Below are 18,414 nucleotides of genomic sequence, written 5' to 3'. Positions count from 1 at the left end.
CGCCCCTACCCCAATAGAATCTGGACCTTCTTTTGATAGACCCGTCCCACAAATACGCAACCCAGGCAACGATGTTGGTTAGTAGACATGCCCCTTACTGCTGATTGGCTACAAATGTGTTTTGGTAGTTGGCCTGACTCTCTTTTCCAAAGTGTTTTTTTTTTAAAGTGGCCATGGCATGAAAATCTGACTTTTTCCATGTTTAAGTGCTATAATTGGGTCCCCAGTGCTTCTATCAACCTAGAAAATGTGAAAAGATCAACCCAGTAACTTAGTTTTGGTAAACCATTCTCTGCAAGCATGTAAAAAATAGGTCATTGAAATTTGGCTCTCCTTATGATGTCATAAGGAGCTCTTATTATAAAAATACCACCCCTTAATCTGCACTATCCAAACACGGCACTGCAATTTAGTGCAGAGAAAAAGAGAAAGGGAGAAAAAATAATTCACAGCACAATTGAGTTTCAATTGCAACAAACCACCATCATTGTGATCAGTGTTTGCACTTTATCCGCTCATTTGCATTTTAGAGGACACACCCAAAACGGCACATTTTTGCACACACCTACAAAGTTGCAATTTTAACATGCTATAATAAATTATCTATATGGTATTTTGAGCTTAAACTTTATATGTGTGCTCTGGGGACACCAAAGATTTATTAGACATCTTAAAAAAAAGTCAAGTGACATGGCCCCTTTAAATCATGCACCCCGCATTTAAGTAGTTTTTTCAAACATACCTTACAAAAACAATACTTGTGCGCAGTTTGAGACAAAACAATGATATATTAAGATGTGTAAGTGCAAGCTATTTTCGGTTATGACTGCTTAAGCATGTTTTTTAGTCTGGGACTACGTTTAAGCCCTGTGTGGGAAACCACCCATTTGTATTTATTTGTGAATATCCTGTCCTAGACATATCCTAGATACTGTATAATTTGAATGACTTGTATCATTCACAGTTAGAGTCACTGTCTGTCTTAGCAGGTGTGACTGCATCCGTTCGTGCCTTTGTCCTGATAACTCATTTTTCTTAAGGGTCTTTTTTAAACATTCAGGTGTGGATCTATTTTGTTCTCTTCCTCGAACTTGTGGAGGCATGATGGCACCACACCTGAGATGATGTTTCTCATGGTGTTTTTTTTATCGTAATGCATGGGAGGTGTGCCTGGCAGGGTCCCAATAAATGACATCATATACACCCAAGAAGAAGTGTGGGAAGTTATTCACCAGAGGGTCACAACTAGCCGAATTAGATTATCTTAGTGCAAACCCCAAAAAGGACAGTTAGATGTGTCTGATTTGTTTTTTTAACTAATCTTATAAAGTTTGAATATGGGAAAATCTTAGCGGATTTGTGCTACACACCCATGAAGGATACCACACCATGTTCTTGTTTATTAGGCTATGTGTATTTAAATTGATTCATGAATCATCTCCGTCCAGGTTTGTTCTCCTTGTGTCCTCCTTTAGCACCCGTGAGACAACTCCCTATTTTGTTTCATTGAAAGTCTTCACTGTAAATGTTTTTGGCTCTTTAATTTAATTAGAGTGTAAATCTGGGCATAATAATGTGGTGGATGAGTGATTAAACACCAGAGGATTGGCAAGCAAATCTTTTATAAACCCTTACTTAGCAGAACATCTGCACATGAGGCAGGGCTGGATGCTGAAGTTGGCACTTTTTACACCTTATGTTGACCCATTTGAGGATACTGCCATCTTGAGGATGACACGATGTACTGCACTCTCGGCATTATAGTGATCGGTTATCATCAGTAATGTATTAGTAATACCTGAATAAGAAGTTAGTTTTGTATTAATGAACGACAAACATTTATATTTGCTTTGTCTATATATTTACTGGCCCCATCACAAAACATTTGCATTTATTTCTTTGACAAATGCTTTGTATCTTAAAAGTCTTTCTTTGTTCAGTCGAGAAGAAATTATGTTTTTTGAGGAAAAAAATTCCAGGATTTTTTTCATTTTAATGGATTTTAATGGACCCCAATACTTAACAGTTTTAATGCAGTTTAAAATTGCAGTTTCAAAGGACTCTAAATGATCCCAAACGAGGCATTACCGTCTTATCTAGCGAAACGATTGTCATTTTTGGCAAGAAAAATAAAAAATATGCACTTTTTAATACACAACTTGTATGACGAGCCAGCGCGACCTCACGTAATTGCATAATGACGTCAAAAGGTCACGTGTTACAAATATGAAACGCACATTTGCGGACCATTTTAAACAATAAACTGACACAAAGACATTAATTAGTATCATTCCACATACAACAATGTCGGAACGGTCCTCTTTCTCCACACTTGTAAACACTGTGGCGTAGTTTCGATACGTCATCCGTGACCTCTTGACATGATGACGTATTAAGTGAGATTGCGCTGGCGGTTTACAGGACCGAGAAGTTGTGGTTCAAAAGTGCATATATTTTTTTTTTGTGCCAAAAATGACAATCGTTTCGCTAGATAAGACCCTTATGCCTCGTTTGAGATCATTTAGAGTCCTTTGAAACTGCAATTTTAAACTGCATTAAAACTGTTAAGTATTGGGGTCCATTAAAGTCCATTAAAATTAGAAAAATCCTGGAATGTTTTCCTCAAAAAACATAATTTCTTCTCGACTGAACAAAGAAAGACATCAACATTTTGGATGACATGGTGGTGAGTAAATTATCTGGATTTTTTTTAAGAAAATTGACTAATCCTTTAAGTGCCTTGAAGAATCTTCAGTCTATACATTTCTTTTGCTCTACCCACTGAGCCCAAGAATACAAGCAACAATTTGTGTTAAATGTTTTTTTTAATGAAGTCTTTATTAAATATTTGTTTGTATTATTTCTTTGTATTTGTAATAAATATTTCTTAACACAAAATGTTAAGATTTTAATTTCCAGTAATGGCTGAAATGTATAAACGTGTGATTACATGATATCTATAAATTCACACACTTTTGCTAGAAAATATAACATCCCATAATTTGTGTAAAATTTTTGAACTGACACTGATAGAAATGTCTATTCTAGTTGTTAAGCTGGAGATGTCATTTGAAGCATACTGGTTTAAACCCTGTAGCAATCCATGAGCCGTCCCTATTGCTCTCGAGGTGCATACTTCAATGGGATGCTCCCTGTAATTATTCAGTACCAAAAGTTTTACATATTTAACAACGTCATGAATTTTTTTTTCCATGATGCAGTCAAGGGAATAGACACCCTAAAAAGTGATTATAAACTAACCCTGTTGTTTAACAACACCTCACTTACTCACTTACATACTCACCTGCCTCCAGGTTAGACAGTGTTTTAAGATGTCCCATATGGTGCAATCCATAACTTCTCCTCTGTGTCCACTTAGACAGCTGCAAGAGCTCCAGCGTCAGAAGGAGCAGGAGCGGGAACGTCTTGAGCGCGAGCGTCAGGAGCGGGAACGTCTGGAGAGAGAGATGCTGGAGCGGGAACGCATCGAGAGAGAACGCCAGGAACGGGAGCGTCAGGAGAGGGAGCGGCTGGAGAGGGAACGAGCTGAGCAGGAACGTCTGGAGCGGGAACGTCAGGAGCAGCTGGAGCGGGAACGGCAAGAACGCCTCGAACGAGAGCGCGCCGAGCGCGAGATGATGGAGAGAGAGCGTGCTGAGAGAGAAAAGCAGGAGCAGCTGGACAGAGAGCAGATGGACTGGGAAAGAGGGAGACGCATCTCCAACGCTGGTAAGCATTTTTATGTTTTTCAGCCTCTTTTTTTTTAAGGATCCGTAGTAAAGATGCAGACAGGACGGGCTGGCGATAACAACTGATTATGGTTTTAACACTAACTAACATGTTGCTTTTCTTTTGTTTTAGACTAAGCCTAGCATGGAAATGCCTGTTAGGTGCTTTTGGTGTCTATTAAAATAATTTATTTGGGTGCTTAATGTCCCTAGCTGTCAATGGGGCAGTATTTTTAGGTAGTCTAGTATGTACAATGGTGTACTTTTTGAAAGGGTGCCGTACCGCCCCAGTGACAGCCAGGTACCATTTTTGACAGTGTATAATATATTAATAATCTATACTATACTATTTTGTCTATACTATTAAGTTGTTAAATTAAAATCGATAGTTATTGTTAAAATCAATAGTAGTAATCATGTAGTTGTGTATAAAGCTATCCTTCATGTGAAGGAAGGGACCACTGCCTCCTTTCATCTTAATATACCAGCAGAGCATCTTTTCCTAATGTGTCCATCTGTTGGCATGTGAAAAAGTGTGAATCGACAGATTGAGACATGACAAACTTAGGGAGTGTGGCACACAAATCACATTTCCATCACACTGTGAAACGCGCAACCAACGAGGATTATGGGTAACCTGCCAAAACTTCAGGGTATCACATGTTGAGGGTTTAGGTGATGATAGACAGAGTTAAAGTGATGTTAGATTGTTTCGCTGATGTCTAACCTGTTACATTACTTTAAAGGACTAAAATGAGCTCAGTTTGTAAAGGAGTACTCATTAATATAGAAAACAAAACGTGTATTCGCTAGCTAGTCTGCGGCTTATTTGATTTTGATTATTTGACCCTTGTTCTCTTTATATTTTTGTATCGGATTGACCTAGTTCTCTGTCTAGTATGAAGTGATCTTGCGTATCTGCTTGATTCATTGTTTTTTAAAACGTCTTATTCTTTTTGGCATTTTTATTAAATTAATATGTTGGTCAGGTCACAAGTTGATGAGCCTATGGGTCTTCGCTTATACCCCAAACGCTTTAGGAGTGGAAGAATTTCATTAACTTCAATGTAAACACATTGCGTTACATCACAGGTCATGTGATCTGCTCGTCAAAGCTAGCAGTGTGGAAGAGCAGAGGTAAATGAGATGGAAAAAATTGAATTAAAATAGGTTTAATGTTCATTTGAAGCAAGAAATAGAAGTCACTTGTACTTGGGTGGTAAACTGAAACTCGAGTAACACACAAACACACATGGTAATGTTTTAATGAGGAGGATATGACCTGAATGTAGGGCATGATAATTGGTGTTTGCCTGTGTGTTGACGTGTATTTTAAAGTGTGCTCAGGGGTGTGGTGGGGTTTACGCAGTAGGGGGGCAGCTGTGTCTGCCGGCTGCCTGAAAAATCACCAGAGCGGAAAGATTTGTTTAGCATATGGCCCCAGTGACTTGTACAGTACACTCCTGTTATAACCCAAAACACAAATTTACATAATTTTTATGAACCGAACACCCTTAAATATATTGCTGTTATGCATATTAATTTTAATTTGAGTAAGTTTGCTAAAACTAACAAATCAGCCATGTTGCAGTCACAGTTTGCATGCTGTCGTTAATTAAAGGGATAGTTCACCCAAAAATAAAAATTTTCTGTCATAATTTTCTCATCCTCTTGTTGCTTTAAACCTGTATGAATTTCTTTTTTTTTTTTTTTGATAAACACAAAAGATATTTTGATAAAGGATTTTGAGTGCACAGCTTATTGTGAGCATTGACTTCCATAGTAGGAAAACAAATCTTATGGAAGTATTTTGATAAATGATGATAAGAATGCAGTTGACAGTACCCAATGACTTCAATTTGTATTTGTTTTTTCTACTATGCAATGCCTCCAGAAAAACAGCATTATGTGATAGCATGATTCAATGCATAATCGGACGATGTTTATGCGGCAGACGTTTTTTTTTTTTAAATACGCCACACTTTTCGCATAAATTGCAGATTACCTCATGCAAAATACGCGGGGCTTGCATGATTTCATAATTCCCGCATTTTTGTAGCAAAAGGTAACATATATCTAAGCAGAAAGCTGAAAAATGTTGCATTTACTTTACACAAGCGCAGCGTCCCCTGTTGCCATGGGAACGTTATGAAGTAACGTAATTACGCGACGTGAACATCAATGAAAAGCTGCAAACAATTTTTGCACGTTTTTGCACGTTCTCACGGTTATTCCAAGTTCTCGCGGTTATTCCAAGTTCTCGCGATTATTCCAAGTTCTCGCGGTTTTTTTCCAAAGTTCTCGCGGTTTTTCCCCAGTTCTCGCGGTTTACCCCAAGTTCCCGCGGTTTTTCCAAGTTCTCAAGGTTTTTCTAAGTTCTCGCAATTTCATTGAATAAAATTGCATAAATATATTTTAAGAAAACGTGCCGCAAGCTCAAGGATTTTTGCCCGCAACAATCACAAAAAATGTCTGCGTTTTTCTGAAAGAACTGACTATTGAAGTTAATTGTTAAAATCAGCTGTGTGCTTACCATCATTTATCAAAATATATTTTTTTGTGTTCATTAGAAAAAAGAAATTGATGAGGATGAGAAAATGACAGATTATGACAGAATTTTCTTTTTTTTTTGGTGAACGATCCCGTTAAGTTGCTTCCAATATATTTTCAAATTCTGTGCATGCTATTTAGCTAGATGCTAAAACTTGCATACAAACATCGACAGTTGGTAACAAGGATTAGCTAGGCCAGTGGTTCTCAACATTTGGCTTTCTGCCCCTAAAATTTGGTGCATCCCCCCAAAAATTCAAAATTCAAGACGTCATCACCTCAAACTTAGAAGTTGGATTAAACTAAACATATTCATTTATACAATGTAGTGATGTTGGTAAATGTTATAAAACTGCCCCCCATCTCGTGCCCCCCAAGTTTGAGAACCACTGAGCTAGGCACTGTTTTTGATGTAGGAGTATTTCATGTTCCAATATGGGAAGCGCATGTAGTAAAAGTATGCAAATTGGGACATTGGCTTAATATTATTGTAATCGGTGGAAGTGCATGAATATTGTGATAATTTTAATAATACATGGTTCTCAAAATAATAATCAATACGAGCAGCTCTTGATTTTTTTTCTTGATTCCATAAAAGTTGCTAAAAGTTTTATTTTACCTTCTTCGAAGCATTTTCTTTGCATGTAGAGAATGAATGACTGACCTTGAGCTATTCTATTTGAATGTCGAAATGCTAAACTTTTGTGTAAAATGTGCATCCAGGAGATATGGTAACATTTTCTGCATATGCTGAATGTCTCTTGAAAGTACTGAACGATGAACTTTATAACAATTTGCCTATGTGTTGGAGTTGATCCATTCATTCAAATTCATAATATCGTCTACAGCTAACTTATTATACTAATTATAGTGTGTTCCCTTTTCGTAGACAGAAATAGGAACATATGATGGACCTGTAGGTCTTTGCTGGTTTCCTTGCTTCATTTGCACCCTCTCTTCTGTCTCTTCCCCCCCTTTTCTCTCTTTGTCTTGTGGTTTTTCCCAATGCACTTTGCTGCTTCTCCCCTCCTGTCCTCCCATCGAACCCGTTCAGCATTTGAAAGCACCCTCCACACATCCCAGACCACCTCCTCGTCACCTGGGTCTCCCTCCACACCCAACTACCCTCCACCAACGCAGTCGCCCTCCACGGCCACTCCTCCTACTCCTCCCATGCGTCACTCGGCTTCCAGATTCGCCACTTCGCTAGGCTCCGCCTTCCACCCGGTCCTGCCACATTACGCCACAGTCCCTCGCAGGCAACCGGCCGCACCCACGCCGCTGGCCCCTGCCCCGGGCCCTCCTCCTCCAGCTCCCCCTTGCAAATCTGTGGTCTGGACGGCCAGTAATTTCACTCCCCTACCGCCTTCTCCTCCGGTCATGATCAGCAGTCCACCCGGCAAGGCCACGGGTCCTCGCCCGGTCATCGCAATTCCGGCCCCGCTCTCCCAGAAACCCCCCTCGCCCATTACGGCACCCAATGGACCCCCTTCATCACTTCACTTCCACGCCTCACCTCCAGTCTCGGGTCAGTCTTTCTCTTCACCGCCAATGCCACCCCCTCCACCCCCCCTATATTCGTCATCACCCACCATGCCCATTGCTCCCCTTGTGTCCTGTCCCTCACCCCAGCCTGCTGTTTTCCCTTCTACTTCCACAGCCTTCCCTGCCTCTGCTGAGCACTCTGTAAACTCTGGGTTGGGAGACTCCTGCTTTTCCGCTCCAGAGCTGCCTGCTGATATCCCCAGCCAGCCGGGTAAGGCCTCTTCTGTGTCGCTTCACCTCCACTAACCCACTAACCGGGGTTCAAGGAGGGGGCCTCCCACGTTGAGCTGGGTTCTGTGCGAGGCTTGTGGCTGCAGTTGGCTATCGATTGCTTGTTGGTTTAATATTAAAGTCCTGACACCTCAGGAAATTGATTGCTTCTACAATTCTGCCATTCTGTGTTGAATGTCTGTACATCTGTCAGGTTGAACCGATTCCTATAAGCATCGGTTTGACGAATGCTCATTCGTGTGGCCTGTAAGTGTGGGGCATGGCATGTCAATTTTTCCACTCTCATTGAATCTCTTGAGTTTTGTGGATTTTAAAGCTGTTTTCATCGCTATTTTTTTGCAAGGTTTCACAATTTATTGCTTTAAGTTAAAGAAGTTTAGATGTTAACATGTACAAGTGAACTGTATTAGCACAGTAAGCTTTACATGGTCATTGCCGTACCCACATCCTCTTTGGTTATTCTTCATATTTTCGCACTTTTGTTTCATGAAACATCTTCGGAGGTGGCAGGCAGTTTGAAACAAAACATTAAAACAAAATGAAAGGTCACAAACTACAAAACGTTGTTCTGCTGCATAAAGTGAGCTTTACAGGAGGTCAGTTAGCGGCATTTGAAATGAGATCTCCTCTCATGAATTATTTTTAGAAGTGGTTTCACACTTCATATGCATGATGCAATTTGACGTTGAGCTCAATACTGCACACTAATATGATTAACTTGAGTGCATTTTGCAGACGTGCATGTCACACACGACAACTTCAGCTATTTGCAACCAAAAAACAATGCAAGTATTGAAAAAAGTTAAGAACAAGAGTTTTAATCGGACCTAAAAACTAATCTTGCATTTATGATTTTACTACTTTTACTTCAATTATTAATTATCTGGCATTTTGTTGAATCGCATATTTGTTTTCTATTGGTTTACCCATAAACCATCAGTGTTTTCTTTGTGTTAGGTACTGTTGAACAACTCTTTAATACTCTACATTCATTGTATTTATTGATGTCACCTGTCTTTGTTCACTATACAGAATGAGGGCGCACTCATATTATACCAAACTGTGCCCGAGGGCGCACTCACACTGTACTTTGATCGATCCAAGCCAAGGCACGCTTTCGATAAAAAAAACAGGAAGTAAAGCGCATCGGAAGAAAGGAGCTCATCGTAATGTTAAGTCTGCTTTTTTTATTCGGAGTCGTTTAGTGCACGACAACACACAGCCCTTTCACATGCCTATCATATTGCTTCGTTGATCTGTCGCTTGTGCAGCTCAGACAGTCACGTAACCCTGCTGCGTGCATCAGAAGGGTTTTTACGAATGCAGATGAAGGTGAGTGGTCATGCAATTGACGTTACTCATTTTGAACCACGCGATTTGAATCACACTGTGCGTTCCGCACCTGAGCCCAAGTGAACCACGCCCGAGATCACCTGTGCAAGCAGGCCAGGGTGCGATATACCAAACATGCACCCGGGCACGGTAAGGAGCGATCACTGTAGTCAAATGAACCAGGTTTTGGTGGTCAGACGTGCTCGGGTGTGGATCGGTTTGGATAATTTGAGTGCACTCTGAGTTTGGATGATGATCATTTATTTAAAAATTGTGCAAACCATTGTATGATTGATGACTTTTTGACCTCCAAATTTGGGCATCCATTTTACTCATTCTGACTATGTTGGTCTCTTTCACAATGTGGCTTTGTTTCAATTGTTAAAACAATTGATGCAAAACATTAAACTAGAATCTGTTAAGTTGACCTAAATTCACTTGCACTTCAGAATGATGTTTTAAGACTGAAGTGATCTGTTCTAACTCAAATGTTATTTTCATTAAACTCACCACAGATTCTGTACAAGGGACCCCCACCCCTCCACCTCCCCCACCCCTTCCTCCCGGCTCCACTGTGACCCCCACCACTGCCGGACCACCGCCACCCCCTGGCCCTCCTCCTCCTCCCCCGCCACCACTGCCCCCCACGCTTACCCCAACAGGACCTCCACCACCCCCTGGCCCACCACCTCCACCCTCAGGCCAGGCACCGCCACCAGCACCACCTCCTCCTCCTGCCCCACCCTTGCCATCGGGTTTCCTTACCCCCTCACCCACCACAGACGAGAGCAAGGGTCTGTCTGGGCTCGCAGCCGCCCTTGCTGGAGCCAAGCTACGGAAAGTGCCAAGGGTAAGAATTTGGGATTATCTCAGTGTATCATATTATTCAAACACTCTGCACCTAATATGTTACCACTGATGGTTCTTGAATGCATATATGCTGTAGACGTGAAATGGGCTTTTGCAGATTTCCAAAAAAATTTTTACTCTCAGGCAATGATTCATCATCAGTAACAAACAGTATCAGTAACACACATGAAATCATTCGTATAAATATGCCCATCTATTTAATATGTTCATATTTGTTACTGTAGACCGATGAGCCTCCAACTCCACCTGTTGCAAGTTCTGGTGGTGCCAAGCCCGAGGCAGCCCGTGGAAATGGCCCTTTACCTGGAGGAGGAGGTTTAATGGAGGAGATGAGCGCCCTGCTGGCCAGGAGGTGAACTACACTGCTTATGTGTCAACGAGTTTCTTTGAATGTGGATTTTGGTGATCAGATCACAAAAAATGCTGTACTCTGTATTTAGCACAATCCATATTTGATTGGATCACCTGGTGCAAACACCTACAATAATGTTTAGTTGCTAGTAAAGCTTTTGTTTCTGAGATGCACTGTCAATAGCAATGTATTTACTGTAAACTGTACTGCAAATTTGATACAGGAGAAGAATTGCTGAGAAGGGATCATCACCAGAGCCTGAGCAGAAATCAGTGAGTTTACATCAGCTTTGTATTTTGATTAATCCTAAACATGCATTCATAACTGCACAATGCTCTTGATCATTGGCGCGTGTTATTAATCATACAGTTTAATGGATTGTGCTTTTTTATTTCCCTAAAGGATGAAATTGAGGCAACCATAACTCCAAAAGTCTCAGCCTGTAGCACACCAGGTAAGATGTCAGATGAAAGTGAGAATTTTGACTCTTTTAAAGGAACAGTATGTAGGATTGTGGCCAAAACTGGTATTGCAATCACAAAACTGGTGGCCAATGCACAAAATGACAACATAAACATCAGTTGAGGGCTGCAACTCCACTTTTTAAATGACAATATCCTGGCCGGACCACTGTTGTCAGTGATATAAGTATTTGAAATGAAAATGATTTCTTAATTTCTAGTGACATATTAGGGCCATTTTATGATTACTTTATATAAATTTCTTACATACTGTTCCTTTAAAATAAAGTCAGTCATAATGTTGTGCGTCTCCAAGATCAAGAGTCCAAGACTATCAAGTTTATGACGTGAAAGCAAAGTCTCACATGACCTTATAGTAACTCATGCTCATGTCTCAAACATATTATATTGGATTTTGGCGGCTTTTAATTTGAGGAAATTGTTTTATTCAGTGGAAACATTAACATAGTTTACATAGTTACGTCTACAACTACTCTTCTTTGAGGACCAGATTTTAAAAATGTAAATATGATGCAGGCCAAACTATCCCCCCTATTATTACATTTTATCTATTTTTTACTTTTACCTATTATAAATATATTCTTATTATGAAATATTTTATAACTTATGTTTTTTTCTTACTTTGTCTAATAGGTCATACATTAAAAACATGCATTTTCAAAAAAGATGCACACATTTTGTATCTAATATTTTGCCTTTTAATTACTGAAAACGCATATTTTCTTTTTTAATATTTAAAAAACAATGGCAGTTTACCATTGCAAGAGCCAAATGTTAATAGTTTAACTATGAACATTGCACAAAAAAGTAAAAGCGTAAATAATCAACACATGCATTTTTGTATAGCACTAACTGTAATGCTTAAACTTCTTTTGTTTATAACTGTTTAACTTTTATAAATTGTTACATTTCAAGTATTCACAACATATAGCCAGTCTTCTCCTAATGACTTAAATAGCAATTCATGTTTCTGTTTTAATAATTTAAAGATATATAGTCTAAACCGCCTTTCCATTGTACAATACATTTGGATGCGACTGTCGGAATTCGCCCCCTAGTGGCGGTTGTAATGAAATTTCAGTTTAATTGTAAATCCTTGTCAACATGGGACAGAAGCTTACTCCAGTGCAGGAGCCTTTAATTTAGAAATATATTTATAGTTACTAATTTCTTATTGGTAATCAATCATTTTTAAAGGATTCAAATCTTAAACAAAATAAAGTTAAACAAAAATGATGTATAATTTTCACCTTGCACACAGTGTTTTGATTGGAACACACTGAAATACATTGTCTCATGCGTTGTAGTTGCACAAGTTTATTTTTCGCCCATCGTTTGTCATGTACATTGGAAAGGCAAAAGTAATTGCTAATTTTAAATCAAGACAACGCTGACCGGCGGGCTGGATAAAGACGATTGGAGGGCCTTATTTGGCCTGCAGGGCACCAGTTGACTAGCCCTGTCATAGTATGTCAAAGACCTTATATTCTAGGTTACTATACATTGTGTCATATATTTTCCTGGTTTCTCCACCTAGAAAACAGCTGATTACTGAAAAGGCTGACAAGTTAACAGACTTAAATAAATTAATTAACTTTATCTTCACAGACATGCCCAGAAAGCCTTGGGATAGAACAAACACGGTGAACGGTAGCAAATCACCTGTCATCGGAAGGTAATAATTTACATGTTGTTGTTTTAAGATGTCATAATGTCTTTTTGAAGAAAGTCTAGCTTTTGGGAGTCATTTGCAGGTCCGAATTTAAATTACCATTTGCCTCCACCGCTTTGCATCATGTGCTTGGGAGCCCACAGAATGGCATGTCAGTCGGGCTCATGCTTAGACATGACTAAAGTGCAGAGTTGTCGCTTCTCACCAGATCTCACCTTTTGCTTTTATTTTATTTTTTGATTTGATTTATTTTGCTTAGTATGTGCTGCCACCCTTTCAGTCATCTGTGAATGATTGAATACCAAACAAAAATGATTTACAGATGACTGAAGTACATTTCAATAGTGCTAAACCTGAGTGCATTCATTTAGCACAGTTCTGAGATTTCTATGAAAGTAAATGGATCAGATCCACGCTGCTGACCTCTGACCGGTTAGTCTCTTTACTCTCACAGACGGGACGCACCATGGAGAAATCAGATGAGTACTGAAAAGTACTGTGATTCCTTAAACAGGTATCAGAGACTAGTTTGAGAACCCTTTCTAGATTTGTTTGCTCTAATAGAAAGAGGGATGGTGCGGTGATTGTTTAGAAAGGTTTCTTATTTCTTTCCATACACACAAATTTCACTACATTGCCAACTCTATAATCACCATAAAATAGTGTAAAGCAAATGTGTTTTGGTTCCCAAAGTGCATCAGAAAAAAATCACATAGGTTACTGCTGCCACATGAATAGCTCACAGTGATGCGCGGCCCGGGTTGATCCAAAATGAGCGGGTGCCTGCGGTTACCATCCAAAAATATTTTTTTATGATATTCAGGTCGCGGTCGGTCGGGTCGTTTGAATAAAAGATGCCAATTAACTATTTTAAACAAGTACTACTTTTAAAAAATGTGGGCCAGGAAGTGGGTCTGGTACAATATTCTATTTTTTTTGCAGTTCAAGTTGTGGGCGGGTTATTTGAAAACGTCGGTCAGGTGCGGGTTGTTTATACATTGACCCGCGCATCACTGGTAGCTCAACAGTTGAGCATTTTGCAAGCAATACCAAAATAAGGGGTTTAAATTCGAGATGCTCTGATATAAAAATTTTCCACCAATAGCCGATTATTCAGACTGATATCTGCCGATACCGATAGTTTGGTGGTTATATTAACTAAATTCTGAAGATTACATTTTCTGAATGTTATTCATTCATATAATGACCATTAATATTGAACATTAAACTAGTAATGTTTTTTTTTTACGTTCACAAATCTCAAATCCATTGCATATCCCTGTTCTTTTTGATTGACAGGATATATTGGCCAGAACTATCAGCTTTTTGTAATTTGCAAAATTTGCTTTTATTGACCAATACAGATTATTGACCGATATGTCAGTGCATATCTAGTTCAAATCCCAAGTAAGGCATAAACTGATCAATTTTAAACCATGAATGCAGTGCAAGTGGCTTTGAATTAAAGAGTCTGCCCAATGCATAATGCAAATTAATATACTGTTTTTAATAAAGATTTTAAATGTACAGCTTGTTAGAAGCAGCAGTAACCCATTGAATATGTGAATCTTGAAATCCAAAGCCTAACAAACACCAGATTTTAAAGAGAAAGTGTATCAAGCTTTTACCATAGCCTCATACCCTTCTTTAAAGTGAATTTGACTATGTGCGTGATGTCAGTTTCATGTGCTATCAGAGAGTTGGAGCATTTAAGCTAAGTTTGCTCTTGCCAATTCTTCCACCTGTCTCCAAAGATAACACATATCCCCGCCCCCTACAAATGTGCATATAGACACTTTAAATTTTGTGTTTTCTTTTAATTCTGGAGAGAAATGTATGTCATAATGCATCTCAACTCCAGGCATAACAATTTCAGTAAGCCGTGTCATAATGTTCTTATCCGCTTGGTTTGCACTTCCTCTCTGGACAAAGCGACCCGCTGTTCACAGCATTCATTCCGTATATGATGGAATTGATAAAGCGTCATTGCCCTCATTTCCCTCATTTCCCAAGTTCCACCCAATAGTGATTATAGTGTTGGCAACAGCTTCCTGTCTCTGCTTTCTGCTACAGACAAGCATGAGAGTGATGGAGCGGCTGCATTATGTGTTATGAAGTATGAATGCATTTACGGTGGAAGAAAATGAAGAAGCTTTGGTGCCTGAACTGCTTATGTTGTGCTGTGGTTTGCAGACTTGTTAAAATGTTTTGTGGTTGGTACATGGATGTGTCTATCACTTTTTCACTACTATAAATGTTGGATATATAAAAAAAATTCAAAAATTAAAACCATGACTTTTGTTTGTTTTTTGCATTTTTTGCCTTTGGTGTGTATTATGATATGTTCATGATGTAAATATCGTTTAAACTAGTGGTTTTCAAACTTTTTCGGCATGTGGCCCCCCCTTGTGTACCGTGCATCCCTTCATGGCCCCCAAAAGAAAATGAATCACATAAGACATAATTTTAAATAAATACAAATTCTAAGGTTTAATCACACAGAATTTATGATAAATTAATGTATTTTATAAAATGTCATTACGTTGGGGCCCCCCGGTACCATGTCAGCCCCCATTTTGAGAACCACTGGTTTAAACCACTAATATCAGATTGATAATGTAACTGAATAGATTTGCACAGCATCTGCTAGACTCTTAAAGCGTGTCACTAAACATCTGCCTTGGATCTTGACCTGCATAGTGTTTGTTGTTGTGACATGAAGAGCTTTGCCTCACCCACATCTCTTTTTCTTAGACCAAGGTCTACACCAACTCCTACTGGATCCATAAGTGCCAATGGGGTGCCAACAGAAGCTTTAGACTATGACAGATTGAAACAGGTACTATTTAAAGGGATAGCCACCCAAAAAGGAAAATTATTTGGTAAACTAATTGTTTAGTTTGTAACAGGGATTTACTGTCTAAATAACATGTTGGTCATGTGTTACTAAAACTTTTAATCTGGCTCAATTGAAGAAAACAGAAAATATTCCAGTGCTATTAAACACTAAACAGGGTAACAGTTTCGCTTTTGTGGGTGTGTCCAATTTTACAGTATTTCTCTCCACAATACCTCCCTTCTCTTCAATGAATGAGCATGTTAGATATGAAAGTCTTTTGCAGGAGACTCACTTATCTGAAGACACAGTTACTTGAGCCGCTCAGGCCTGGCTTAAACACTGTATGTGGCGGTCATGGGTTTCTTTTAGTAGCTCAGTTACTCAATCAAATGTTGGTCAAAGTGTCTTGATGTTGCAACACACAGACCGACCCATCTGATTCTAGTTTTCTAGCTGCTAAAACTAAGTGTACTTGATATAATAGCTTATATTAAGAGCTTTGATCTTTCAGTGGGATGGAGTTTATTTTAACACACAGTGAAGTCCCCAGCAATAGATTTTAGAACAGTTTTTACCGTCACCCTTGTAAATTTGTTGTTCTCCATTTGATTCTGTGAAGGTAGAAAGTCATATTTTAATGGTTGACATGTATTTCATTTCTTTTTTTTAGGACATTCTAGAGGAGATGAGAAAGGAATTATCAAAGCTGAAAGAAGAGCTTATTGATGGTAACCATACTGTTTTTGTTTTATTGCCACATAAATGATGCCCAGTGAGCTTTGTAATACATGTCAAACGTCCTTGCACACACTTGTCAGTCAAACGTTTGGACAAACAGTTAAACTTATGCTTTTTACTTTCTTTAAAAAACGTTTTGAACTTAAGTCTTGTGCGTAAATGCTTAAAATTAGTTTTGTCGACAATTTTAAATTGTGTCATCTTTTAGAATTTCTTTGCTAAACTTTCCCTAAAGTTGGGCCAACAGATAGTGAAAAAAAAACAGCTAACATACATGAAAATTGTAATACACAACTTGGTTGAGAGAATGTCCAAAAAGCTAGAAGTATAGTTTAGTTTTTACGCATATGTCAAGGGGTCCGTGTACAGTGCACGTGATGCAAATTTCGTCATCAGAATAGTACGCTCTCACTGTGCATGCACCGCCAGATTTTTGTAACCGTGCATATGAAAGGTCACTTATGCACGTGCAGGATAATGTAGTTTGTAGTGGCATGCATTGAACGCGTGGGCAAAATTAACTATGCTATGCAAGACTGTGCTCTCAACCGTGCATGTACGTTCACGTACATGGAAAAAACTAATTATACACCGGGCTTAAAGGGATACTACACTTTTTTTTGAAAGTATGCTAATTTTCCAGCTCCTCTAGAGTTTAACATTTGATTTTTACCGTTTTGGAATGCATTCAGCTGATCTCCGGGTCTGGCAGTACCACTTGATAATCCATGATCCAATGAATTCGATTAGACCATTTAGCATCGCGTTAAAAATAACCAAAGAGTTTTGATATTTTTCGTATTTAAAACTTGACTTCTGTAGTTACATCGTGTACTAAGACCCACGGAAAATTAAAAGTTGCGTTTTTCTAGGCAGATATGGCTAGGAACTATACTCTCATTCTGGCGTAATAATCAAGGACTTTGCTGGCATAACATAGCTGCAGGAGGCACAGTGAAATTACGCAGCGCCTGAAAATAGTTTTAATTTTTAACAACTTTTAATTTTCTTTCGGTCTTAGTACACAATGTAACTACAGAAAAGTCAAGTTTTAAATAGGAAAAATATTGAAACTCTTTTGTCATTTTTGAGTACGATGCTAATGGTGGTACCTCCAGACCCAGAGATCGGCTGAAGGAATTCCAAAACGGTAAAAATCAAATGTTTAATTTTTGGGGTGATGGGAAATGAGCATATTTTTAAAAGAGTGGAGTGTCCCTTTAATGTGCAGTGTTACTGCAAATGTCACTTGGCAAAGGGGCGCTACTTTCAAAATGTTAAAATATGTTTTCGTTATAAAACTAAAGTTAAAGTCATTGTGGGCCAAGTTTACTAACAACTTGCGTCAGTGCAAGCGCCTCATTTGCCGTTAAGAAATTACTGTCAGAATTCACTAAAGACACTAATAAAAGTTGTTTTTCTATCAGACGCTAAATTTATGGGAAGCGCGTATTTAAATAATTTACGCTAGTGGTTCTCAAACTTTTTCCATGTGCACCCCCCCCCCCCCCCTTTGTGTACGCTGCATTCCTTCGCGCCCCCCAAACAAAATTTATGACAAAACAATTCTAAAATTTAAAGGGGACAGAGAATGAAAAACCATTTTACCTTGTCTTTGTTGAATAATGGTAGTCTACCCACATTCACAAACATCCAAAAAGGGCTAAACATGCTAAACATCTCAGTCTCATAGAAATTCCTTTTTTAGAAATGTCAGCCAGAAAACGGCCCAATCTGAAAAACTGATGCTTATGACATCACAGGCATCTCACTGCCCCTCCACTTTAAAATAATTGGCTACATTTTTTGAGTGGCAGCAAAGTCCGCCAATCAGTAATGAGATTGCAAGTTAAGCCAGTAGGGGGAGCCAAATAGGTGCAAAACCACTTGTTTACAATCCCCCGCCCCTAATAGAGTTATCTGAGAGAGGTTTTTAGGAAGCTTCTAAGGCATTACAGACCCGAACTAAAACATTTTTGTCTACATGTCACATCACAGAACAAGGATAAATACTCCGTTCAATCATTCTATGTCACCTTTAACATTTTAATTAAACAAAACATATTAAATTATAC

At 38.9% G+C, this 18,414-nt stretch overlaps 1 protein-coding gene across 9 annotated transcripts in view; it reads left to right on the top strand.

The window, feature by feature from the left end:
• enah (ENAH actin regulator) overlaps positions 1-18,414 on the top strand; it is a 121,653-nt gene that overhangs the window by 100,275 nt on the left and 2,964 nt on the right. For 4 of the 9 annotated variants that reach the window (XM_065256110.2, XM_065256109.2, XM_073816335.1 and 1 more), the window contains 11 exons: positions 3,380-3,729; positions 7,333-7,806; positions 7,939-8,034; positions 9,902-10,236; positions 10,481-10,608; positions 10,832-10,880; positions 11,011-11,062; positions 12,699-12,765; positions 13,217-13,276; positions 15,517-15,601; positions 16,272-16,329. In XM_065256110.2, coding sequence (XP_065112182.2) covers positions 3,380-3,729; positions 7,333-7,806; positions 7,939-8,034; positions 9,902-10,236; positions 10,481-10,608; positions 10,832-10,880; positions 11,011-11,062; positions 12,699-12,765; positions 13,217-13,276; positions 15,517-15,601; positions 16,272-16,329 — 1,754 coding nt within the window. The remainder of the gene's footprint in view (positions 1-3,379; positions 3,730-7,332; positions 7,807-7,938; positions 8,035-9,901; positions 10,237-10,480; positions 10,609-10,831; positions 10,881-11,010; positions 11,063-12,698; positions 12,766-13,216; positions 13,277-15,516; positions 15,602-16,271; positions 16,330-18,414) is intronic. The other 5 variants (XM_065256112.2, XM_073816336.1, XM_065256113.2 and 2 more) reach the window with 5 other exon arrangements.

Source organism: Paramisgurnus dabryanus, chromosome 12, assembly GCF_030506205.2.
Source record: "Paramisgurnus dabryanus chromosome 12, PD_genome_1.1, whole genome shotgun sequence".
Classification (NCBI taxonomy): Eukaryota; Metazoa; Chordata; class Actinopteri; order Cypriniformes; family Cobitidae; genus Paramisgurnus; species Paramisgurnus dabryanus.
The sequence above is the reverse complement of the archived record's forward strand: the minus strand, read 5'-3'. Positions and strand labels throughout refer to the sequence as shown.